The 26,187-nt window shown below is 47.0% G+C and overlaps 3 protein-coding genes and 1 long non-coding RNA gene across 4 annotated transcripts in view; 2 read left to right on the top strand and 2 right to left on the bottom strand.

The window, feature by feature from the left end:
- SMC1A (structural maintenance of chromosomes 1A) overlaps positions 1 to 112 on the bottom strand; it is a 37,290-nt gene extending 37,178 nt beyond the window's left edge. Inside the window, exon 1 of the mRNA XM_068962966.1 lies at positions 4 to 112. Within this exon, the coding sequence (XP_068819067.1) occupies positions 4 to 112 (109 nt within the window). The remainder of the gene's footprint in view (positions 1 to 3) is intronic.
- A 6,296-nt stretch (positions 113 to 6,408) lies between these two features.
- RIBC1 (RIB43A domain with coiled-coils 1) lies at positions 6,409 to 13,624 on the top strand. The gene is made up of 6 exons (XM_068963047.1): positions 6,409 to 6,522; positions 7,597 to 7,678; positions 7,884 to 8,228; positions 12,533 to 12,651; positions 13,041 to 13,435; positions 13,543 to 13,624. Exons 1-6 carry the CDS (start codon positions 6,409 to 6,411, stop codon positions 13,622 to 13,624), a joined length of 1,137 nt encoding a protein of 378 aa, XP_068819148.1.
- A 321-nt stretch (positions 13,625 to 13,945) lies between these two features.
- Positions 13,946 to 16,328, bottom strand: HSD17B10 (hydroxysteroid 17-beta dehydrogenase 10). Its single transcript, XM_068962373.1, has 6 exons — positions 16,207 to 16,328; positions 15,708 to 15,872; positions 14,910 to 15,074; positions 14,661 to 14,789; positions 14,473 to 14,581; positions 13,946 to 14,274 (listed from the first exon to the last, which is right to left on the bottom strand). Exons 1-6 carry the CDS (start codon positions 16,231 to 16,233, stop codon positions 14,084 to 14,086), a joined length of 786 nt encoding a protein of 261 aa, XP_068818474.1. The 5' UTR covers positions 16,234 to 16,328; the 3' UTR covers positions 13,946 to 14,083.
- A 3,347-nt stretch (positions 16,329 to 19,675) lies between these two features.
- LOC138070674 (uncharacterized) lies at positions 19,676 to 25,623 on the top strand. Its single transcript, XR_011144172.1, has 3 exons — positions 19,676 to 19,801; positions 23,083 to 23,253; positions 25,247 to 25,623. It is a non-coding gene; the product is annotated as an uncharacterized lncRNA (long non-coding RNA).
- Positions 25,624 to 26,187: the final 564 nt, after the last annotated feature.

Here is a 26,187-nt window from a genome sequence, read left to right on the forward strand (position 1 = left end):
CACCAGAGCCATTGGGTCCAATGATGGCGGTGAACCTCTGAAATGGTCCGATAATCTGCCGACCCTTGTACGATTTAAAGTTCTCGATCTCAATCAGCTTCAGGAACCCCATGACTGCGGCAGCGCCGCCGGCGCTAAGAAAGGCCGCACCGTTCGCCCGCCAACTGGGATAGCCCGCGCGGGAAACACCGCAGTGCAGGCCGGGCGGACAGCAAACCTCGCGAGAATAAGTCCAGGCCGAACGGGATTTTCGACTTCCGGCGCGGGATGGAACCAAGGGGCGGGGCATTCGGACGGATGTGGCGGTTTTGTTGATCGGTTGCCAAGGCGCGAGGTTACGACTGGCGTTCGGGCCCCGCCCCCTTTTCTTGTTGCGTGGCAATTTCAAACCGCCGCTACAGGCGACCTCGTAGTTGAGGAGGCAAGCAGTGCAGTGAGGTGTCTGCAGCTTTGAGGATCCCGGAAAGCTGGCTGACGAGGCCGACCCTTGCTGAGACAAGTCAGAAGTCACAGGAGGGTTATGTCCTCCAGGGCAAGAGTAAGGTGGGAGCTCGGCTGCAGCTTTTGCCTGGCCGGCGGGAAGGTTCAGACAAGAAAAGGGTCGGGAATTGGACAGACCCCAGGGAGGGGAGGAAGGAGGGGCCAGCAGGAGGATTCCGTGTTAGAGAAGCTCAAATCTTGCTGAGGTTGGAATTGGAGTGGGGTGGAGTTATACATGGGATAGGGTGTTAAGGGGGATGAGGTGTGAATGGAGTCGAGGGAACTCTGGAGCGACGGGGATAAGGGCTGGGGAAAACTGTGTCCAGAGGTACGACCCCTACCCGACCCCCCCCCGCCCCGCCTCCCTCCTTCTTCTCCAAGCAGAGTTAAGAGACTGCCACTATAGTCTTGGACCTAACCTGGGAGCTTCACAATTGGGACTCCTTGATGAAAAAGGTATTTTGTGTGAACCCCTGGGAGTCAGGGTCCCTAAGCCTGTGCTCTCCACCTCTTATCCTTCTTCCCTTCCCCCTCTTCATCTCTGTCTTCATGCCTCACTCCCATCCCATTCCCTCCTCTACATCCCCCCTCTGCCCAGTCCCTTGCTTCCCTTCCTTTTCTCTGCTCTGTCCTCCACCCCTATCAACCACCCAGTTTTCCTCCTTCCTCTTTTCCCCCTCTGCCCCTGACCTTTCTGTCCCTTTCCCCTGTTTCCCATCTTTTCTATCCCTCTGCTTCATCCCATCATCCCCCCTTACCTTATTACCTGCTCTTTATTAAGCCATAATGTTAGCAGTTCAAGAAGCTGTGGAATCTTCCCCTTCAGTTTGACCTTATATTGTGGTGACAGATGGAATATAAGCAAGCTGGCGTCAGTGCTTAGACTTAGACATGGAAAGGGTCTGGTGGCTGCTACAGCCATTCCTGTAACTATTTTTTAAACGATGTCTGGAGGCTGGGAAGAGTCTTAGGAGAAGTCCAGAAAAGTGAGAAAGCCTGGTTGATGCAATCGAGTAAATGAAGTTCAGTTGGGAGATACTGGTGTGATCAGGCTGAGGGGATAAAATGACCAAAGACAGCAATCTCATAATGGACAGGAACTAGAAATCCCATGAATGGAAGAGCCTGGCGGGCTACACCTTGGGGTGGCAAAACAGTTGGACAGGACTTAGCAACTAAACAACAACAATAACTTCCATTTAAGATGAAATGTAGCTTTTTGGAGAGAAAATCAAATTGGATCCCTACTTCTCACACCATATACAAAAGGCAATTCCCAAACAGATTAAAAACTTAAATGAGAAAAGCAAAACTTTAGAAATTTTAGGATATATAGGAGAATATCTTTATCACCTCAGGGGATTTCTTAAATGATAAAAACTTCTGAACTTAAAGGAAAAGATTGGTAAATTTGACTGCATTCAAATTCCTCCAAATTATAACATAAAGTGAAAAGATGATAAGTGCACACAAAAAGCTTCTAAAGTATCAATCTGGGTTCTGTGGAGGGTTTGCAGGTGTTCATTTTGTTGTTGTACTTCATAACTTATATGTGTTAACCATTTTCCTTTGTATGTATCGATCATTAACATAAATTATTATAAAATAATAACAAAGTGAAAACACAAGCCACAAATTGAAGATGTTTCCCTCAGGTAAACTAAGAAATGATTGGTGTGCAGAATACACAACAAACTCCTAAAATTAATAAGAAGAGGACAAACATTTTTTAATGAACAAAAGATATCAATGGGCACGTCACAGAAGAGAAAGAAAAAATGCCCAAAACACATATGAAAAGATGTTGCAGACTCATCAGCAATAAGGAAAATGCCAATTAAAATTGATAATTATAACTTTATACCCACAAGTTGGCAAAAATTAAAAAGTCTGTACATCAAGTGTTGCTGAGGATGTGGGGTAGCTAGAGTTTATATACACTATAGTGAAAGTATAAATTGGTGCAGTCTTCTTGGAAAACAACATTATCTTGTAAAGTTTAAATAGGCTGATGCCCTATGATCCAGCACTTCCACTTCTAGGCATATACTAGGGACACTCTTGCAGCTGTATATATATCTCTCTTAATCTACAAGTTCCTCTTTTTTGGCAATTAACCAAACTGGATTGTTCGTGCTGCAGAGTCCTAGTCTCTCTTGAACCCACTTCAGTCAGAAAGTGAAAGTGAAGTCGCTCAGTCGTGTCCGACTCTTAGCGACCCCATGGACTGCAGCCCACCAGGCTCCTGCATCCATGAAGTTCTCCAGGCAAGAGTACTGGAGTGGGCTGCCATACCAAAAATGTTCTCATCAAGGTCAGAAGCAACCCTCCCCTTCAAATCAGTCAGTTCTCAGACCTCATCTATTTAACCCATCATCAGTTGCTCACTCTCCTCCCAGAAGCACTTTCTTCACTCAGCTTGTCAGACAGGGAACTCCAGTTTTTAAGCCCATTCCACCTCTCAGAGCCTGAAGCAACTGAGGGACTTTCACACTGCACTTCACCTCACTTGCCACTCAGCCTCCAGTGCTGGCTCCTCCTCTCCCTACCTTAAGATATCTCTTACTTACTGCCTCATAGCTTTAAATTCCTTGTATCAGTCAGGAAGGGCTGAATTATGCTGAGGTTACAACCTCAAAATCTCAGCGGCTGTATGTGGAAGCTAACACATACAACAAACTAGCAAAGATAATATAAAAGGAGCAGACTTACAGATACAAACTAGTGGTTACCAGTGATGGGGAAGGGGTACTATAGGGGTAAGAGAGTGGGGGGTACAAACTATTGGGTGTAAGATAGGCTCAGCTATGTATTGTATATCAGGGGGAATAAAACCAACACTTTGTACTAACTGTGAATGGGAAGTAACCTTTAAAAGCTATTTTTAAAAAAATCCCTAAGAACAACCAATCCAAACACAGTCAACTAGGCATTCTCAAATAAAACAAGCACTTCAGCTATAGCCAATCAAATAATTTCCTTGTTTTCCATCTCTTTAAGCATCTTTCCTTAAACTCTTAACCACTCTGGTTTGGCAGTACCCAATTTGTTTTCTGCCCAAATAAACTCTTAAAAAATGTTTCTAAGTCTCAGCAGCTCATAAAGACAGGTTTCTCACTCCACTTCTTGTCCATTGTGGGTTGGCTACATCTCTGCTCTGTCTTCACTCCAGGACCAAGACTGAAGGGACAGCCCTCACCTGGGACATTGCTGGTCCCACAGCAGTAAAGAGAGAATATGGCTATCACTTAATGGCTCTTAGTTCTGCCTAGGAATGGCACTGTCAGTTCTCACTTTCCAGAGGGCAAAGCAGATTATGCGGCTAATCATGAGGGCTATATGATAAGAATATAGAATCCTGTAAGGACGGATACCAAAGAAGACTTTTGGGGGGCTTTGTGAGATCTTAGTTCCCCACCAGGGATCAAACCTATGCCCCCTGAAGTGGAAGTGCAGAGTTCTAACCACTGGACAGCAAGGAAATTCCCAATAGCATATCTTTGTGAAAAATAACAAATTTTCCATACTATCTGTATCTATCAATGGGTATGGACCTCTCAAACTCAACACCTCCAAAACTGATCTCCAGATTCTCATTCTATTCTATTCTCTCCATACAGATGATTTAGTTGATAGCAATGCATCTGACTGCCCCAGCCCAAATCCTTGAAGTCATTCTTAACATTGCTTCCTCACAGCACACCCAATCCATCAGGAAGTCCTGCTGGCTCTGCCTTCAAAATATATCCAGAATCTGACCACTTCTCCCTACATCTGCTGCTACTAACCTGGCGTGATCATCATCTCTTGCCTGGACAACTGCAATAGCCTCCTGTCTGGTCTCCCTGCCTCCAGCCTCCCTTCCCATCCCCTCCAGTCTATTCTTAACACAGCAGCCAGAGCAATCCTTTACAAATCAAAGACAGGACACATTACTCCCACTGCTCAAAATCCTCCAATGGCTGCCCATTTCTCTGAGTAGAAGCTGCAGCCTTTACAATGGTCTGTGAAGTCCTACATGCTCTGCATCTCCCCACCCAATCTAATGTTATTTCCCACTCCTCTTTCATTCACACACTTGCCTCCCTGCTGTCCTCTTGAATGTGTGTGTGCCTCTTTTGTCCACCTTAAGGCCTCTGCACTTGTTCCCTCTGCCTGCAGTGCTCTCCTCCTAGTTATCTGTATAGGAGACTCCCTCACCTTCTTCAACTATTTCTTTCCCAGTTATGCCTCCCCTGACTTCCATATTTAAAATTGCAACACTCTCCCCGTTTCTTTAGCACTTCCAATTCCCCTTATCCTGCTCTATATTTTTTCCCAAAGCACTCATCATCTTCTTACAAACTATTTAATGTACTCTCTCTAGTCTTGTCTGTCCCCACTAGAAAGTAACTTTCACAAGGACTCAGATTTTTGTCACTTTTGCTCCTTGATGTCTCTCAAACGCTTAAAGGATTGTCTGTCAGTAGGCACTTCATGAATATTTGTTAATTGATAAATGAACATGGGTGAAAAAAACAAGATGCAGAAGAATGCATACTGTGTGATACTCCATCAAGTTTCAAGACAAAATGTTTTAAAATGTTCAGGGAATCATACACACACATATGGTATATTACTGCATATTACTAAGGGAATGGTGACATTTTGGATAGTGGTTATTCTTAGGGTAAGGATGAGGAAGAACAGACATAAGACACTTAAATAGTATTAATCGTGTTCTATTTCTTAACTAGGGAGTTGGTTCATGGGTCTCTTTTATCATGCTTCCTTTTCCTAAGTTACATATGGCTTATATATAATTCCCCTGTGTGCATCAAATATTTTAGTTACAAAATGGTTAGACAGTGAACAAGTGAGGTTGGAACTAGCTGTAGGAGTTGATGTATGGTATTCCAAACAAAGGAATGCAGTGTACAAAGGCCGTGAGGTGGGAACAGTTGTAGTGTTGGAGGACTTGATAGGAAGCCAGCGTACCTGGAGAACAGTAAACAAGGAAGAGGGAAGCATGAGATGAACTGGAGAGGCATGCAGGAACCAGATCTTGAACCACAGTAAGGGGTATGGATCTAATTCTAAGTGTGGTAGGAAGCCAGTGGAAGATTTTAAGCAGGTGTAAGACATGATCAGATTTATGTTAGCAAGAGATTTTGGCTGTGGCTTTGGCTGGGCTTCCCAAAATACAAAGGAATACAGGCAAATTTAAGCCTTTAATTTGACTAGAGCATAAGTAATAAAAATAAAGGGGGAATGGTGGTGGCATTTACTGAAACAGAAAAAACTAAATAGAGCCTAATGCAAAAGGGATGTTGTAAATCAGTTTGAGACTTGGAAAGGTGAGCAGGAATCAGATCATGAAGACTCATAAAACAAAAACATTGGGGAACAATTTGGTTTATGCCATGCGTGCATGCTCAGTCGTGTTCAACTCATTGTAGCCCACCAGGCTCCACCATCCATTGGATTCTCCAGGCAAGAATACTGGCTCGGGCTGCCATTTCCTCCTCCAGGGGATCTTCCCTCCTGCATCTCCTGCACTGGCAGGCAGATTCTTTACCACCGAGTCACCTGGGAAGCCCCCTTGCTTTATAGATGCTTTCAAAGGTTTTAAGTTGCCGTGTGCCATGGTCAGATTTGCTTTCAGAAAAATCACTTTGGTAGCCAAGGCAGAAAAGCAGTAGAGAGCCTAACACTGGAGCAAGGGAGCCCAGTGAGGTTCCTGGGAACATTATCTGGCACCAGCTTGTGAGGCCTCAATTAGGGTTGTGACAGCAGAGATGGAGAACACAGATATGAAATATGTCAGGAAGTAAAATCAGTAGGAATCAATAGCTGGTAAGATACTGTGGGGAGAAAGGAATGGGGGTGGGGGTATAGTCAAGTATGATGGTTAGCACTAATTGGCCATCCAACTCGCCCTTGCTCCAGATGTATCAGGTAGATCTGCCACCAGATCCCAAGGAGGTGGCTCCCACCGAAGCTAGAAATCAAGAAAAGGAGCGACAGAGTCGATTCTTCAATGTGCAGACCAGAGTCATGGGGGTGAGTGGGCAGTGGGGACTTTCTCTGGACCAGGGGTCACCTCACTCTTACACCAGGAGAGGAACATAGCCGTGCCCATCACAGCCCCTCCCTGATTTGAGCAGACTGCAGGGTTATAAAGGAAGGAGGAAGGGAAAAAGGCACCCACCCCAACGTGTGGTGAGCGCCTGAGAAAGAGGCCTAGAGGTGCAGGGGAAGAGGAGCCAGTGACAGCAAACTCTTCTCCAGTCATCTCTGGGCCAAGTGGTCTGGTTTTCAAGAGACAAGTAAATGGAGCCAAAAGAAGTCTATAAAGAATATTTGGTATTGCATGCATATGCCAAAACTCTCTGGAAGGCTACATAAGAAACTGGTAACTGATGGGAGGGACACTTACTCTTCCCTAAGCTGTACTCCCTTTTGCACTATTTTGAAATGTTTTAAATGAATTATAGTCAAAATAAAGAGAAAATATTGATAGTTTTAAGAAAAAAATAGATTGCTGGGTGGGTGGATGAGTGGTGTGACTTGAGATCTAGTTGGCAAATGTTTCAAGGCCTGTTCTGTGCCAAGCACTGGGTTAGGCAATAGGAACACAAAGCTGACTAAGGCCCAGTCTCTGCCCTTAGCAAGCTCACAGCCTAGGAGACAATCGATAGAGGCAAAGTTCAAGGTAATGAGGATAGTGGGTCCCAGGTGCTATGGGAGTAGCACCTGCTAGAGGGATCAGGGAAGTCTCAGCTGGTCTTAAGGGATGAATAGGAGTTTGGGTAAAGAGAGGAAGAAAGAGTGTTCCAAGTGGAGGGAGCTGCTGGAGCAAAGGCCATCAATATGAAACAGCGTAAGATATGTAGAGAACTGTAAGCAGAGCTCCTGAGGGTGGGAGAAGGGAAGAGGGTGAGAAGAGGCTGGAGGCAGAGGCTAGACCACTGAGGGACCTACAAACCATGGTGAGATGGTGGGACATTATCCAGTAGATACTGTGGATCCTATAGGAGGATTTTGAGGCAGATAAATTCTGAGCAGTCTGTGTTAGAGCATTCGAGGCCCACTGCTGGGCTCCTACCTTGATTTAGCCTATTTCTTTGGGATCAGGTGGATGCTGAAGCCCTGAACAACCAGGTGGAAGAACGAAAACTTCAGGAGGCAACAGAACGAAGCAAGAAGGCAGCTTATGGTAAAAAGCCCAAGGCTGGAGGCCAGCCAAGGGGGAAAAGCAAGGATCTGAGTGGGCTAAGGCAAGGCAGTTCTGCTCTGGAGTGCAGCCTGAGGTCTGAGGGGTGTGGTAAGACAAACCAGATGGGCCTTTGGGAGCAGTGGCTGTGCTGAGTAGGCTGTCTCTCCTGTGGGGCCTTCTCCATACCCCTATCCACCACCCCCAGGTACCAACCAGGTGCAATATGATCTGGTGGCTCAGATGCTACAGAAGGAAGAGGCAGAACGGGCACGTCGGCTGGCCAAGAAAGTCCAAAAGTTTAGAGAACAGAGGCAGCAACTCAAGAACAGGCGTGAATTTGACTTCTGGGATTCAAACCAACTCTGGAGGGAGTTTCCAGCTTATCCTGGAGACAATGCTCCCTACTATGGCCAAGCCAGCCTGCAGTGCTTCTCTGGGGAAGATCTGGAGAGGGCCGCATGTCTGAGAATGCAGCAGGAGCAGTTCCAATACAGCCTGGAGAGGCAGCTACAAGAGCAACAGCAAGCCAGAGTTGATGAGAACTGTACAGGTAAGCAGCGAGGCCCTCCAGACTGTGACCTGAGGCCTAGTGGGGAGCCATCCTGAGCTGAAGACCAGAACTGTGTGGGCAGGTTCAGTTTCATGTAAGGGCTGATACTGAAAGGTCCCAATCTCCTTCATCAACTGACAGTGTAGCCATTGATCCCTGATCAGCCTGGCACTCCATTACCTGAAGACAGCAGAGTAGAGACAAACCTAATGCTCCTGCCACTTACTAGCTAGTTTGGGGAAATGAACCCTCCTCTCTGTGCTTCAGTTTGCTTATCTTTAAAATGAGGAAATCATCCATACCACACAGCTCATGTGAGAATGAAATGAGATGCTGTAAGTAAAGCACAAGCATCAGTACAATAGTAGCTACAATAACCAGTAGCTACTATTACTCTGACATCTGTGGCCATGTTCCCCTCTTCCATTAGAGTAAGGGCAAGGACCATCTCTTACCTACTCACACCACTCACCTTTAAAACCACCCCTGTTGTAGCACCCTGTTTTGTTATACCACTTACCATAGAGGTATTTGTGGAATGTCTTTCTCCCCCAAAAGTCAGCTCACTGAAGATGAACCACATCTCTCGTTTCCACCTCTATATCCCAGGTACCTAGTACATTGCCTGCCAGTGTCAGGAGTTCAACAAAATCATCCTTGAATGAACAACTGAAGACCAAAATAAACAAGACAGGCACCCTGCCCTCCAGAAACCCACAGAACCAGGACTTCCAGAAAATCAGTTTAGAGTAAAAGGAAAAAATACATGCGCAAGTTATTTGCCAGCAAATATCTATGCTTTAACACTGGGTTAGGTACTATGATAGGTACTGTGATAGAAATATATACAGGATATCACTCAGTCATGTCTGACTCTTTGCAACCTCATGGACTATACAGTCCATGGAATTCTCCAAGCCAGAATACTGGAGTGGGTAGCCTTTCCCTTCTCCAGGGATCTTCCTCAACCCAGGGATCGAACCCAGGTCTCCCACATTGCAGGCAGATTCTTTACCAGCTGAGCCACAAAGGAAGTCCAAGAATACTGGAGTGGGTAGTCTATCCCTTCTCCAGAGGATCTTCCCAACCCAGGAATTGAACCGGGGTCTCCTGCATTGCAGCCGGATTCTTTATCAACTGAGCTATGAGGGAAGCCCATAGGACACAGAGGGAACATCAAGATGGGAGGGTCAGTTCTCACAGGGGAAGGGAGGGATGGTAGGGGGTTGGCACAGGCCAGCTGTCAGGAACCAAATTTTAGAAAGCTGGGTACAATTTTGGCAAGGTAGAGAGTGAGAATGAGAAAAGGCCATTCTAGGCAGAGTGGGCAGCAAGAGGAAGAGTTAACCTTTATTGAGTACTTAAGTACTGTGCCAAGCTTTCTACCATATATTAACTTATTTCATCTTCAACAACCCTATGAGGCAAGTACTAGTGATATCCCTATTTTCTGTGGAGGAAACTGAAAGAACTGAAGAACAGAGATATTAAGTAAGTTGCCCAAAGTTATAGCTAGTGGGTCATGGAAGGGGGAAGTGAACTCAGGTGGCAGGTTGGCTCCAGAGCCCACACTCTTGATTGCTACACCATACTTGCTCTGTCACCATTGAGAAAATGGGGACTCAGAGGCCAAGGGAGGTTTCAGAGAGGGAGTCGTCAATAATGTCAAATGCCCTCAGAGAAGTTCAGATAGGAAAAGAAACCTATTAGATTGAGAAATTAGGAGTATTTGGTGATTACCAAATCACCAAAAAGTAGCTGCAGTGGCACCAGGGGCCAGCTACCTAGTGACAGCAGGCAGGTGTACAAGAAGGTAGAGTTAGGCAACAGAACAGCAGAATGCTGGGGGAGAGTCTGTGTAGTGTCATGAAAGGAGCACGAGCTGATTCCTTGAGATATCTGGATTCTAACTTACTAAGTGCCAGCTGTGTAACCTTAGGCATTTTACTTCACCTCTGGACCTCATCTGGAAACATGGGGTGACCTTTCCTCTTTGACTTGCTATGAAGACCAAAATGAAACCCGGCACCCCTATCCTCCCTTCCCCTGCCATCCAGTCTCCGAAGTCTGTCCCTGTGCCTCTCCAGAGCCAAGCCTTCAACCTATGCTCTGGACCCCATTCCCCCCTGTCCCCCATGCAGGCTGTGCTCCCTCAGGTACGCCCTGGCCCTGAGGTTCTCAACACTTTCCACTGGCCATATTCTGTGAAGGCTATAAACATGCTTATGTCTAACCCTTTTTTAAAAAAACTTTTTAAAATTTTTATTTCTTTTTGGCTGTGCTGGGTCTTTGTTGCTGCGCAAGGACTTTTTTTTGTTGTGGAGCATGGGCTCTAGGGTGCACAGCTTCAGTAGTTGTGGCACATGGGCCCAGTTGCCCCGAGGCATGTGGAATCTTCCCAGACCAGGGATTGAACCCGTGTCCCCTGAACTGGCAGGATTCTTAACCACTGGACCAACAGGGAAGTCTCTGTATAACCCTCCTTAAGAATAAAACAAAAGCCTCTCTCCATTCTGATTCCTCTAGATGTTATGAGCTAGCTCTTTTCCTTTACAGCCATACTTTTTGAAAAATCTGTCTCTACTTGCTGTCATTCCTTCTTAACTTTTCAGTCACACTTCAACTCCTGAGATCTTATTTCTCCCCACACACCTGCACTGACACTACTCTTACAAAAATCATCAATGCCCTTTGTGTTATCAGGTACAAGAGGGTCTGTTCAGTCTTTTCTCCTTTACTTGGACTTTCTTGCTACACTTGACTCTTATCACATTCTTCCTTCTTAAACCTCTCTCTTCCTTGGCTTCTGTGACAGCATATTCTGCTATAGCTCTCCGATCATTCCTCTTCTGTCCACACTTTGTGGATTCCTCTTCCTTCTAGAGACTTTGTCCTTGGTACACTGCTCTCCTTACCCTGCATACTTGCCTCAGGTGCCCTCGACCCTCATTCTGGTTTCGGCTACCACATCACCATCTCTATGCTGAGGACTCTTTTCCTGCAGTCAGATATCCAGGTGGCTGCTGACCACCTCCAATTCAGCTTCCTAAAGAGAATTCATCAGTGCTCCCTAACCTGCTCTGCATTCTGTATCCTCTGGTTCCAGAGGTGGCCACATCATGCACGGAGTCATCCCAGCCAGGACCCTGGGAAGCATCCAAGTCTTTTGCTCTCCCTTGCTCCCTAATCCAATCCATCAAATTCTGCTGATGAAACCTCCATATATTTCCCCTGCATCCTTTCCATCACTGGCCTGGTTTCAGCCCTCTCAGCCGGCCTACTGCCATAGCCTCCAAGATGGCTTCCCTACCTCCACTGTCTCCCACCAGCCTCACTGTCTTCTATACTGGCACCAAAAGGAGCCTTCTAAAATGCAAATCTAACCATGTCACCCCCTTAGTTAAAATCCTTCCATATTCGCCATCATCTTCAGGGTCAAGTTTCCAGTCCTTAGTCTGGCCCCTGTAGAGCTCCCTAGTCACTTGCATTTTATGCTCCAGCAAGAGCAGACTACTTATAATTTAAGATACAGATCACGCTGTTTCTTCACTTCCTTATTTGATATTTACTGAGGACCCACTACGTACCAGGCTCTGATATAGGTGCTAGTGTATGGCAGTGGATAAAACAGACAAACGTCCCTGCTTTTACAAAGGTTACCTTATAGTGAGTAGAGAGACAGGCAATAGACAAAAACAATTAAGTAAAATGTAAGGTATATTGGATGATGATAAATGCTAGGGAGAAAAATAAATCAGAGGAGGATAAATGTTGGGGTCAGGCAGGTGGCAATTTTAGGTAGGAAAGACAGAAGGCCTCACTGAGGAGCAAAGTGAGCAAAGACCTAAGGAAGGAAAACAACATGAGACAAGAGTATCATTTATTACAAATCCCTAAGGCAGAAATGTCTGGCATGTTCTAGTAACAGCACGGAGACCACTGTAGCTGGACTGAAGCACTTTCAATACTTTTGCTCATGCTGTACCTGCACCCTAGCCCTTAGTCTGAAGCTCAGAGATGAAATAATTTCCCCAGGTCACACAGCTCCGAAGCAACAGAGCTGGCATTGAGACCCAGGTCCATTAGAAGCATCTTTCAGTGAGGCACCTGAGAAAACCTTGTGGCTGTCACTTCTATTATCCCTAGCCCCAAAGAGTAGCTGCGTCCACACATCCCTACAATGAGGACATTACCCCACTCCCAAACATACATAGACATAGCTTGCACATGCATAAACATACATTCACAACGCTTGCTGAACAAATGGCTGAATGACAGTGCCCTGGCCATATTTCTTTGTGTAGACATGCTCGATGACCAGCTACGCCTAGCTGTGGACATACGGGCCGCCCAACTGGCCAAGCTGGAGGAGTCCTGCCGCATAGCCATGATGGCTGCCGCAGCCAATGCCAAAAAAGCGGAGGTATGTACAGCATAAGAGCCATCCAGGGCATCAGGCTTCCCCAATCTACCGATCAAACCAGCCCTCTCATCTACCTGCGGACTTCCCCCTTCACCCTAGGGCCCTCTTAGGGCAAGAGGTCCCCTTCCCCACCTCCAGGCTCAGGATGATCTGAAAACAGAACACTGCCCTCCCTTCCCCAGTGTCTCAGTCTAAGGGCTTCCAGAGGGCAGAGGAGTTCCCTGCCCATTCCACCCCTTCCTCCACCTTAAGTCACTCAAAGGCCATGCAGTATCTCTTCCTTCTCTCCCTTAGATTGGGGAGAGTAGGGCCATGTCTCCCCCTCCCCCTGTGACTGAGAGCTCCCTGAGGTTGGGCATCCAAACACTCACATTTGGGGGCCCCACCAGGCAGCTAAGCTGGCTGAGTGGCAGCGCCGTGAGCATCAGCGACAACAGGAGGTGAACCTCGTGGAGGTCCAGAACCAGATCCCAAGTGGCCAACTGGCTGAGAACCCGCAGGTTGCCCAAAACCCCGTGGCTCCCCACAGGGTCCTGCCCTATTGCTGGAAGGGCATGACTCCAGAGCAGAGAGCCACCATCAAGAAAGTACAGGAGACACAACACCATGAAAAAGAAGCACAGCGCCAAGCTGAACAAGCACTGGATGCCAAATGGGAAAGCCAGGCCATAAACTTGGCCCAGGCAGCAATGGAACTAGAAGAGCAGGAAAAGGAGCTGTGTGCTGAATTTCGGAGGGGACTGGGCTCCTTCAACCAGCAGCTGGCTAATGAGCAAAAAGCCCAGTGAGTTCTAGGGGGTAGCAGCAAGGATGAATGCCAAGGGAGGGTAGGGAGGGATGGCAAGGACCAGGGAAAGCCCATTAGCTGAGGCCACTGGATTTCTTTCACAGGCAGAATTATCTGAATTCATTAATCTACACCAATCAAACTACAGCCCAATATTATCTGCAATTTAACACCAACAGCCGCTGAGCTCAGGACTGTCCTCTCCCACCTTCACCATCAAGCTCACAGAAGCTAACAGAGAAAAAAATGCTGCAGACCACCCCCCTCCCCAATCCATTTCCCAGTGGAAGAGAGCTGAGCCAGTACCCTACCTCTGACCCTGGGTAATAAAGTTATTCATTAAAATCAAGGTTACATGTTGTAATAGGACACAAAAAGTGTAAGGTACTGCCATTCCCACCCCACCCATGGGTTCTGAGCATCCAACCCTGTCAGTCTTCACCCATTCACATTTCTTCCCCATGCCAGCTCCCCCAGCACACAGTGCTGCTCACTCCTCCGTGAGAAACAGAGACTTTATTAGGCACACAGGGTGACTGATAGGCAGAGGTTACAAAATGGCTACTGGGCTTCTTTCCAAACTGGAGAAGAGTACTCCAGGAGGGGGAGGGACAGAGGAACCTTTGTTCTCTCTGTCTTCCCCCTTCAAGGCTGCATGCGGATGGCCCCATCCAGCCGGATGACTTCTCCATTGAGGAATGAGTTCTCGATGATGGCCTGTACCAGATGAGCATACTCGGCAGGGTCACCAAGTCGGTTGGGGAAGGGCACCTGGCTGGCCAGGAAGTTGCGCACTTTATCTGGGAGGGTGGTCAACAGCGGGGTGCCAAATAGGCCTAGATAAGACAGCCAAAATCAGAGACCCACCCTCACTTTTATATTTACCTGGTCCCTCCTCACCGTAACTCTACTTGTGGTGCTTCCCTATGTCCAGAGATAGAAGGCTGCTGCTGTTTAGATGGTAGATACCTTCCCTGCTCAATTGCCCACAGATCCCACCCAATCCCAGGTGTGGCGGGGAGGGGTATGTCTACCTGGAGCAATGGTCATCACCCGGATACCCATGGGAGCCAGATCCCGAGCAATGGGCAGTGTCATGGCCACTATGCCCCCCTTGGAAGCAGAGTATGCAGCTTGTCCAACCTGGAGAGGGAGTGGAGGTCATAGGGGGCAGGGCCCCCAACAAGTCACCAGGGTACAAGCCTTGTCCCTACTCACACACCTGGCCCTCAAAGGCAGCTACGCTGGCCGTGTTGATGATGACCCCACGTTGGCCTCCCTGGTCTGGTTCGTTCTGGCCCATCTCACCAGCCACCAGGCGGATCACATTGAAGGTGCCCATGAGATTCACCTGGAGGACCAGAAGAGACGTGATATAGGACTTGAAGCAGAGGTAGCCTTTTGTGGGTGTGGGGACACTCACAGTCAGATACTTCTTACTACTACTCCTGGAGAACCTCTAAGGCCTTACATTGATAACTCGCTGAAAGTCCTCCAAGGTATGGGCCTGGCTTTTCTTTAAGTTATATGTCTTGCTGGCCACTGCAATGCCTGCACAGTTGACTGCCACATCCACACGGCCAAACTTTTCTCTTGCTAGAGTCAGGGCTGCTTGCACATCCTTCTCTGAGGTCACCTTCAAAGGGAAAAGTGGAGAAGGTATTCATCTACCATCACACACATACCACTAAATCTTGCGGGGGGTGGGGGGCGCAGGGCAAATCCAGTCTTCGAGTGACAACATAATTGTGTAAGCAAGGGAGAGACCAAGGAAAGAAAACTCTAGAGTGAGACAAAGGTGAAAATGTTAGGTATTACAGAACAGTATTTCAAAACATCTTTAAAATCTATACCCTCTTTTGATAAACTTACATACCCCTGGAGATTCTCAACTGCTGTGGATCAGATAAGTTGTGAGAATTATTGATATGAAAATAAACTAGCTTTTTGGTACCCCTACTTGCTAATATGATTTCGTCCAGCTTTACTTTCTGTAGTTTGTTTCAGGATAAATTTTTTGACTTTGTAAATATTAAAATTACTGGGCACAATAACTCTACATATCTCCTTGAGATTCTGATATGGCTAATCCCCAACCTACCTCCCCACCCTCCTCCCTGTTGTGAATCACAGCTTTAGAAATTTTTTATCCAGAGGCATATGAAAACAGCTCAGACCAAAAGGGAAAAGGAGATGGGTCCATTGCCCACATAGACAGGCACTCTTATGAAAAGGAACCCCATGGGAGAGGTGAGGTAACCCCACTTACGTCAGCTGGGGCAAAGGCGCAGCTCTTCCCTAACTTCTTGGCCTGGGCCTCCCCATCTGAGTTGGGCAGGTCCAAAAGTACAGCAGTGGCCCCCTGCCCCACCAGTCGCTCCGCTGTGGCCAAGCCTAGGCCTGAGGCTCCGCCGGTTATTAAGGCAACCAGACCCTGTGAAGAGGAGCTCGGTCAACAACTACACTGTGCGGACCACCCCCACCCATTCTCCAGGCTTCTGCGAGGGAGGCTCCCGGTCACCGCCGCGACTTGACCCAGATGTGCCTCCTCATGTTAACGATGGGACCCTCTGGGTGTCTCATTCTCAGACAGCCATCCAGTCACCCCACATGCACGTGCCCCGGAGAGTTGACCTTCACCTCCCGAGCCCCACCGTCGCAATAACAGGCCTAGATAAGAGTGATGCTTTCTCCCAGCACTGATCTCTCCCCGCTGGTTCTACGGCTGCGCCGACCCAGTGGGTGCAGAAGGGCGAAAACCCGTTTACCTTCACGCTCCGACATGCAGCTGCCATCTTGCTCAGGCCTCTCTACAGGGCTGGACTGTCGGGCATCCGGGGATTGGCCGGGGTGGAGCCGCGGGGCGGGGCCGGCGAGGTGGGCGTTCCGCCGCTCAGCCAAACAAGTGGGCGCCAGCCTCTTACGTCACCCGCCGCAGGGGCAAGGCCGGCCGGGGCAAGGTCCAGGCAGAGAGTCTCTACACCCGGGGAAAAGCAACGAATAGCCGCGTCGCAACACTACCACACCCCCGGGCCTTTGGTCAGGCCTGCAGCTCTGCTGGGGGGAGGGGGACAGGAGATTGAGAATGTGTTCCTTACTCCTCGGAAAAAAACTCCGTTCAAGTATAAACATATCGGAGAGACTCCTATATGCCAGTCTCTGTGCGGGGCACTAGGGATAATAGAGGAATGATAAAATAATCAGAGGAATAATAAAAGGTTCATGCCTTCTGAGAGGGAAGTTGGAAAGTTCAGTTGGAAAAAGAAATAATTTCAGTACAGACACAGACAAAGGAAGGGACAAAGAACCAGATTCTAGAACCCAGGCATGGATATACAAAGATGGTGATTGTGAGAGCCACATACAGAGAAATATGTTGAGGTGACCGACAGGTTCTCAGAGATACGGATGTGGAAAGCCATAACAAGAGAAACTAGAAAACGACATTCTGAGACAGCTGCTGAGAAACACAAACCCAGAGAGGCATAAGCAGAGAAGCAAAAAACATCTTTGAGCCTTTGGTACTGTCCTCTATGTCTAACCACCTATTTTAAACCCCAAAGCCTAGATCACACATTTCACATTGGACCTCAACCAGAGATTGTCATTTAAGACCCAGAACACCCTAAAACATCTTTTCACCAGTATTCTAATTATAATTCTGAGCCTACCTTATCTGACTTCTTCATATACTTCTCCCCAAACCAAGGTCTTCAGACCATAACCTTAGTCTACATTTTCAGCCTCATTGAGCTGTGTATTTCCTTTATTTTAAGTATCTCCCTATCTGGGTTCCCACCCAGGAAGACTTCCCTCTGGGCCTCCTAAATGTTGACTTACTACCACACTCATGGTCACTACACCATATCCATGAAAGGATTTAGTACCAGATTCACAATCTTTCAGACAACATGAAGCTTCCCCATCCTTCAGTGATATCACTCTTAACGCAGCCAAATATGGTCCAACCACAGTGCCCTGTTTCTGTTCTTTCTTTTGTTTTTAATTTTTATTCAAGTGTAGTGTATTTTCAATATTGTGTTAGTTGTGGGTGTACAGCAAAGTGAATCAGTTATATATAAACATATATCCACTCTTTTTTAGATTCTTTTCCCATATAGGCCATTACAGAGTATTGAGTTTCCTGTGCTATACTGTAGTTTCTTATTGGTTATCTATTTTATACATGATGTTGTTTAGTCACTCGGTCTGACCAACTCTTTTGCAACCCCGTGGACTGGAGCCCACCAGGCTCCTCTGTCGGTGGGATTTCTCAGGCAAGAGTAAGTATTGGAGTGGGTTGCCATTTCCTTCTCCCAGCATCTATGACCCAGGGATTGAACCTGCATCTCCTGCTTGGCTGGTGGATTCTTCACCGTTGAGCCACCAAGGAAGCTATTTTATGTATAGTAGTTTTTATATATTAATCCCAGTCTCCCAATTTATCTTCCCACCCCAGCTGTGTTCATCTTTGAATTAGCTATTCTCTCTGCCTGGAATGCTCTCCTGATCTTTGCATGACTGTATTTGTTGCTGCTGTTGTTGCTATTGTTTGGTCATTCAGAACTAAGCTTCAATGTCACCTCCTCTCCCTCACCTCTCAAGCTGTGAGCCACTTAGTTGCCATTCCATTGTGTTGGAGGATGTCATTAAGAGGACGTAACCTCAGGTTGACCACAGAGTTGGACCCAGGCATTGGGACACTCCATACCCTGCTTCTGTCCCTGGAATATGCTCACTGTTCCTACAGTTAGAGCTGTTTCAAGGACATAGCCTTGAGAGAGTAAGGTGTTGGGACCATCTGGACTGAATACCACCTAACTGAATCCCATGAACCCCTCTATATAAACTTTTAAGATTCTGGCAGATGGGTGTGGAGATTACTAGTCTTTTGGTCACCCAGAACAAACCTTAGAAGTTCCCTTGCTCATTAAATCTGCCACCTACCAATCTGGAATGGTCTGCCTCTTTCTTCAGTCTCTCCCTGCCCTTCCTGTGCAGGGACCAGTTTTTTGAATCAACACATTGCATATTTGAATTCTCTGCATAGTAATTACAGGTCCACCATCTTTTTCCAAACTTGGGGCTAGATATGCTTTGGAATTCGAAATTTTTTCAATTCTGAAGACACATACCCTATATTACATAATTCTATATACTGCATATACTCTATACATAACGACCGAGAAAAGTCTGGAGTGTCGCTAATCATTAAACATTAGTAGTTCTAGAGGCAAAAATATGAAAATTTACATCGAATGAATCAAGACTACAAATAGCCTTATGCTATTTCAGGTCAGGTTTTGTCACCTAATGAGTTTGGGCTCCAAGGTATGAAAAAACAGCCTGATACTTCCCAAAACTTTTGGCACTGTGGAATTGTGCCTTAAGGATTTTAAGTGTTGTCTAACCTGGCCTTGTTTGTGTGAGTGTTTGTGTGTTCTCCGTGTGCTGGAAGGTAAACCCCATGGCAGCAGGATCTGGTCCTTTACCTCTTGGCTACCTCATGCTAAGAACACTGCCTGACATGTACTACACACTATCAATATGAATTAAGGAATAAACCAGCCAATCTTGGGAGAATTTGCAGGCCAGCTTCATGATTCTTTCATGAAGAATTATGCTCAGCTCCAAGGACCTTCACCTCCTTGCTGCTTTAACCACCTCTGTCTAAACCACACTGTTAACCTTGTCATGTCCTGGAAAGATTCCCCCACATCTACAAACCACCGCCTCTGACTCTGACCATGTTCTCCCAATCATCTCAGGTCTTCTCTCCACCACTTCTTTTATATCCTTGAACCCTGTTGATCTGTGGGCCTTTCTATTTTCTCCAGCCCAGCAGCTTCTTCCTACTTTTCTTCTGGACTGTGTAGACACTCTCTCATTCCTCCTCTCTCTTTACCCATTCCCACCAGTGTCCTCAACCCATTATCCCTTGGCATCCTACTAATTCAACTCCTTGAATTTTCAGCACAGACTCTGATACCAGAGGTCTGGGTTTGAATCTCAGCTTCATCATTTGCTAACTGGATGACCTTGGGAAAGCTACTTGAATGTGCCTCTTTATCCTCTTCCATGAAATGGATAAAATCAAAGTACCTCCTTTGTAAGGTTGTTAGGAATATGGTGCCGTTTCTCGGATTTAACCTGGCTGAAACAACCTCGGCTCAGCCCCCACGAGGCGGAGCCCAAGCACAGCAGAAGCCCAACTCAGTGAAAGCTCCCACGGTGGAAGCTGAACTCAAGAAAGCCCAGCGCAGTGGAAGTGACAAGAAGCCCAGTGTGCTGGAAACTGGGACAACAAAAGCAAATTCGGCAGAAATGTCACACAGCTCAGGTTCCAGAAGACCTCCGATTAAGGTAGGAGGTCCTCGCTCCTATGGCTGGAAGGACATATGGCTAACAAAATCTTAATTCCTTTACAGTCTCTCCTTTCTTGTTTCCTCTACACCCGCACCCCCCCCCAACCCCCACAAACAGGCGAGCAGCAATGGGTGCAACTGAGGGACTCTGGCAAGGGCTCCTCTACTCCCCAGTGTGTCCCAAAGGTTGCACCATCTGCTATGCCCTAGTGGGTGCCCAAGTGGGTGAGGGTTCTTCTGTCCTTAATCTCCTTTGTGCCAAGGATCAGGCCAATGAAAATTGTGGGCACAGGTCAGGTATTTAGCAGATTTTCTGGCAGATTATGAAGGGGATTCCTTGGCACATTTTCCCCACTGCTTTTTCCTCCCATCCTCCAGCTCCTCTCTCCATCTGTGCCACTGCTTACAAAGTATTAGGCAGGTCATCATCTTTCCATTCCTGAAAGCTGTGCTTGAAACCGTTTACCTAAGATTTGGGACTCAAACCCACGTGGCAGGGACTCTGTGCTATGCTTAGTCACTCAGTCGCATCCAACTGGGACTTGAGCCCAGCTAAAACCCATGGTGCCTAGTTTCAGGACCTAATGAACCTCAGGTTCTTGATGTCTCATTGAAAAAAAAAAAAATCAATGAGAGATACAGCAATAGGTAAGAGGTAGATTTGTATGGGTTCAGAGAGAAGCACTCTACAAGAGTGTGGGCCATCACAGAGGGCAAGTGCAGTGGCCATGAGCTGGGTGATTTCATACGCTAATAAGCGGGTCATTCCAACAATTGGGGGCCTGCCCACTCCTGGGTCTCTTGACAGTGCCTTGGAACTGTCCTGTTACCTCTAGGTGTGTCATTTAGCTTGCAAGTTGAGGATCAAGGTTTAGTCATCTTGGATCCATTTTGATTTTAATTGGTTTATGTTATGCCCTTGGGCTATGTCATTCTTTCAAAAGTTGTGCCCTGCCCTCTTCCCTCCTGTTTCATGCTCTTTTCCTGGGCCCACAATGTTGCCCTACAGTCTTCTGGAGGGACAACCAGAAAATAGCGGGCCCTTGGGAGAGAAATACTGTATAATATCCAATCTCTCTAGATATTCAGGGCTTCATCTTCCATGTTTCCTACAACATGTGCAACAACGATTCTCAGTGAACCCGTGAGGGCAGGTGACAGGCACACAATGCCTGCTAGAAGTCCATCTATTGGTGGCATCCCTTCAAGGGCAATTGGGCTTCCAGGGATAATGTTTGCCACCTTGGGAGTTAGCTCTGGAGGCTGTTTGGGCCCAAACTCTTACCATGTTCTCCTAAAGTTACAAACACACCCCCGGATCAAATCTTCACTCCACTTTTATAGAACATCTGGTCTATTGCCTCTTATCAATTTGTTCTTAAGCCACTTAGTAACTCCTACAACCAGGACCCTGCTCCCTTGTAAGCAACATCACTCCACCCCGTTTATTATTAAAATACTCTAATGCCCTTAACAGGACCAGGTAGCCCACTCCTTTGTCATTACTTCTGTTATTGCCTGAAGTGGGTCTATGACAATGAAATGTTTACCATTGGAAACACCCTAATTGCTCTTTTGGAGGACTAGGGGAGGAAATCAGTGACTTACATTCCCTCAGAGCAATAAGAGGATAGGGCCTGTGGCTGTTTTGCCAGGTTTCCAGTCTCAGGGCACAGGCTTGGATTGCTTTACATCATGATATCTATTCCCATCCTCAGTGGACAAACCGGCAATGAGTTAAGATTACAACCCCTTAATCCTACCCAGCACTGGTCACGCTGGAGACCTTGGGGACACCCAACTCCAGTCCGTGGGTCCCAGGAGGTCGACCTGCGTTGACCTGCCTAGGGAGCTGGTCCTTGGAAGGTTGTCACACCCCATCCTGCTCGGGGATCCGCCAGTCCAGGGGTCCCAGGAGATCGACATGCCTTAACTTGCCCAGGGACCCAATTCTCGGGAGGCCGACATGCCTCGACCTGCCTGGGGATTCAATCATCAGGAGGCTGTCATGCCTTGGCCTGCCTGGAGATCTGCACCCTGACCCAGGGACGCCCAGCTCTCAGGTTGCAATGGTACTGGGTAGGATAAGCTTCAGAAAGACTCACCCCTGAGGAAGTCCACTCATGGAAATAGAAGGAAGCCTATTAGTTGTGGGACTGTGTCTGGTCTCAGCAATAACTCAGGAGTCCAACAAGAACCCCTTTGCCTTTCTGGAAAGTCTAAAAGAGGCCCTCCAAAAGTTTACCAATCTGGACTTAGATTCTTACGAGGGACAGGTGATTTTACAGGACAAATTCCTGTCCCAATATGCATCAGACATCAGGATAAGGTTACAACAGCTACAGCAGCAGGACCCTGCTGCCTCTTTATATGAGATGGTCCAGACAGCCACCAATACCTGTCATAACAGAGAACAGGAGAGGGAGGCCAAGGCCCAGGAGAGGGAGAAAAGGAAAGAGACAAGGCATCCCCAGATGCTGGCCGCCCTCCAGGGAAACCCTGTGGCAAACCCTGAGTCCTTGAAGGACAAGGCACGAGGCAAATGCCCAATCTGTAGACAGGCAGGACATTGGGCCAAAGAGTGTCCAAACCATGACAGGTCTCCTAAAACAGCTTGCTACAAATGCCATCAATTGGGACACTGGGCAGCACTCTGCCCTCAGGACCCAAGAGCCTCAAGGTCAAGTGCCAAGCCTTCCCTCATGATGGTTCAACAGGACTGAAGCGGCCTGCTTCAGCCAGGCTGCCTGTCACAGATAACCATTATGGGGCTGGAGCCAAGGGTGCAACTGGATGTGGCAGGTAGGTCCAAGAATTTCTTGGTTGATACAGGGGCTACCTACTCTGTCCTGATCTCCTTCTCCTGAGCCTTCTCCTCCCAAACCTGTACCATTTTGGGTGCTATAGGAAAAGCAATTACAAAAAGATTCACCTGAGCACTTGGCTGTTGGGATGGACAAATATTTTCCCACCAGTTTTTGGTGGTCCCTGAGTATCCTACTCCCTTATTGGGAAGAGATCTTTCCCTGCCTTCAAAATCTTGCAGCTATTGCAGTCCTGATAGAAAATGCTTTAAAACTATCTCTTGGGGGCAAACTAACTATTTTTACCAGCCACCAAGTGAAACAACTCCTGAATGGGAGAGGCCATTTATGGATGTCTGATCAAAGGATCCTCAGATATCAAGTAGTGCTGATGGAAAATCCAGGCCTGACTATATCGCCTTGTGAGGTTCTTAACCCAGCTACCCTCCTGCCTACCCCTTTCACTCTTGCCTAGAAACCTTGGACCACTGGACAAAACCCTGAGAGGGGTTATCAGATCTTCTGACCAATCCTGAGGAAATCTGGTACACTGATGGAAGCAGCTTTGTCTTTGATGGAAAAAGAAGAGCCGGATATGCAGTAGTCTCCAATTTTGAGACCATAGAGGCTAAGCCTCTGTCACCAGGTACTTCAGCCCAATTAGCTGAGCTCATAGCCCTGACTTGAGCTTTAGAGCTGGGGAAAAGAAAAAGAGTAGCCATTTACACTGACTCCAAGCATGCCTTTCTGGTGCTACATGCACATGCTGCTATTTGGAAAGAAAGAGTCCATTTGACCACCCAAGGGTCCCCAATCAAATATGGTGATCAAATCCTTAGGCTCTTGGAGGCAGTCCATTTGCCCACTGAGGTTTCAGTCTACTGAGGTTTCAGTCTCCTATTATAAAGGACACCAAAAAGGAAGCACAGAAGTGGCACAAGGAAACCAAACAGCTGATCAGGCAGCTAAGAGAGCAGGATTACAGAACAATGACCTAATAGGGGTTGCCACCTCAGTTCCACAGACTAATTTGTCAGAAACTCCTTCATATACTGAAGGTGAGACTCTTAAAGCTAAGAGTGAGGGCTTTCAAGAAGATCGTGTTGGGTGGTTCCACAAGGAAGGACTCCTTTTTATGTCTGGGAACTTCCAGTGGAAGTTGGTTAACTCCTTACATGCCACCACTCATTTAGGGAAGAAGGCCCTCCAAGGATTACTAGAAAGGTCCTTCAGAGGAACAGGCCTCCAAATGACTATAAGGAAAGTGGTCTCCTCTTGTCCCACTTGCCAATTAAACAACCCCCAAGGAGCTCAAAGACCCTAGCTGGCCCAGCCTGTCCAATGGCATGGGACCTACCCAGGAGAGGACTGGCAGATGAACTTCACCCAGATGCCAGTTTCTCAAGGGTATAAATACCTATTATTCATGATAGATACATTCACAGGATGGATTAAAGGCTTTCCTACCTGGACTGAGAAGGCTGAGGAGGTGGTAAAAAAAACTGCTTCCTGAAACCATTCCAAGATTTGGTCTGCTCAGGTCATTACAAAGTGACAATGGGACATCATTTACTTCTAAGATCACCCAAGGGGTCTTTAAAGCATTGAGCATTACTTATTATCTCCACTGTGCCTGGAGGCCTCAGTCTTCAGGAAAAGTAGAAAGACCCAACCAATTCTTAAAATCAGTGATAAAAAAGATAAACCAGGAGACCACCCTGGGATGGAAGGAGGCTTTACCAATACCTCTCCTCTGCACCCGTGTTGCCCCTAAGGAACAGGTTGGTCTTAGTTCTTATGAGATGCTATATGGGAGACCTTTTGTTTATGTCAATGACCTCTTCCTAGATCCAGAGGCTCAGACCCTCCAGTCTTATACCATGGCCATTGGGCAATTCCAACAAGATATATGCTTGTGGTGTGTCAACCAGGACCCAAAAGATTCTAAAGAGACACCACTATATGCTCCAGAGATTCAAGTCCTAATTAAAGTCTGGAAAGATGGGTCCTCAAATGCTCAACTCCAGCCCACATGGAAGGGCCCCTACCCTGTAGTACTTTCTATACCCCCACAGCAGTCAAGGTACTAGGACATAACTCCTGGATTCACTACTCATGAGTCAAGCCATGGAAGAAAACAGAAGAGGACACTCAATACACGTATGAGCCCCTGGGAGATCTCAGATACCTATTCAGGACTACAAATGAGTGCCATTCTAATGAACACCCCCAAAACTAAGTTTCTGAGGATAAGACTTCTCAGGATAGCTCTAAAAAGCCAACACAGCTTGGCAGGGGTTGTACTCCAAAACAGACAGGAGATAGATCTCCTGATCCCTGAACAAAGAGGAACTCAAGCCATCTTGAATGAGATGTGTTGTTTCTGGGTAAATACCACCAGCTAAGTTACAGAAAGTTTCAGAGTCCACAAGAAAAACATTCAGATCCTACAGGATCTCAAAGAATGAGCTGGAGAGTTCTTGGGGTGGCTACAATATCTCTTTGGGGGATCCTCCTCCTGACAGGAGGGAATTTGGAGTTGGCTAATGCCCCTACTAATCCTTTTTATCACCATATTGATGCTGCTTTTGATTGCTCCATGTATTATCGATTGTCTAACCTGTTTTGTCTCTGCCCAGGTCAACAAGCTACAACATGCAGTGCCAGTTGAACAAGGATATATAAAACTACAGCTGACCATGGAAAATATCACTCACCCTTAGATGGACACCGCTATAAGGACTCTGAGACTTGAGACTAGCAAGAGAGGGAGGCCCAATGCCCCCTCGCTGTCCCAATTCAGCAGGAAGTAGCCAGAGAGACCTTGATGCCCCATTCCCAAAGAATTGAGCCTCCCATCTCTTGAAGGGGGAATGTTAGGTAGCTAGAATAGGAAAAAGGAGTCCATAATGGCTGTGGCTAAAAGACAAAGAAAGGAAAAAGCCTGTGAAAATAGAACAAAGGAAGTTTGGAGGACTGGAGTGAGAACCTCAGGTGAAACAAACAGCCCTCCTGGCTAGCCCAATTTACATAGGACAGGCTCAAGGGGAGGAGAAAAAACATATAAAAAGAGGAGCCCAAATTGAACTTCTGGCTTCTCTTCTCTTTGTGTCTTTTGGGTCGGCCCACCCTCATGCCTCAAGGATGTATTTTAGTTTGCTTGCCAAATAAAACTGAGCTATAACACTGATCCGTCCATCGATTCAAATTTTTGCTGCGGTGAGACAGAACTGAGGAAATTACACACTCTCCTGACAGTAACAAATAATATTAGTGTGAAAAGAAGTGAAAGTGTTACTTGCTCAGTCGTTTCCGACTCTGTGACTCCATGGACTGTAACCCATTAGGCTCCCCTGTCTATGGGATTCTCCAGGCAAGAATGCTGGAGTGGGTAGCAGTTCCCTTCTCCAGGGGAGATTCACAACCCAGGAGTCGAACCTGGGTCTCCTGCACTGCAGGCAGATTCTTTACCATCTGAGGCATCAGGGAAACCACAATATTAGTATCAGTATGTCCCCAATACTGCCTGGGAGATATTTATACTAAAATTTATTTGTTGTTTATCTGAAATTCAAATTTC

This window comes from Capricornis sumatraensis, chromosome X (genome assembly GCF_032405125.1).
Source record: "Capricornis sumatraensis isolate serow.1 chromosome X, serow.2, whole genome shotgun sequence".
NCBI classification, from domain to species: Eukaryota; Metazoa; Chordata; class Mammalia; order Artiodactyla; family Bovidae; genus Capricornis; species Capricornis sumatraensis.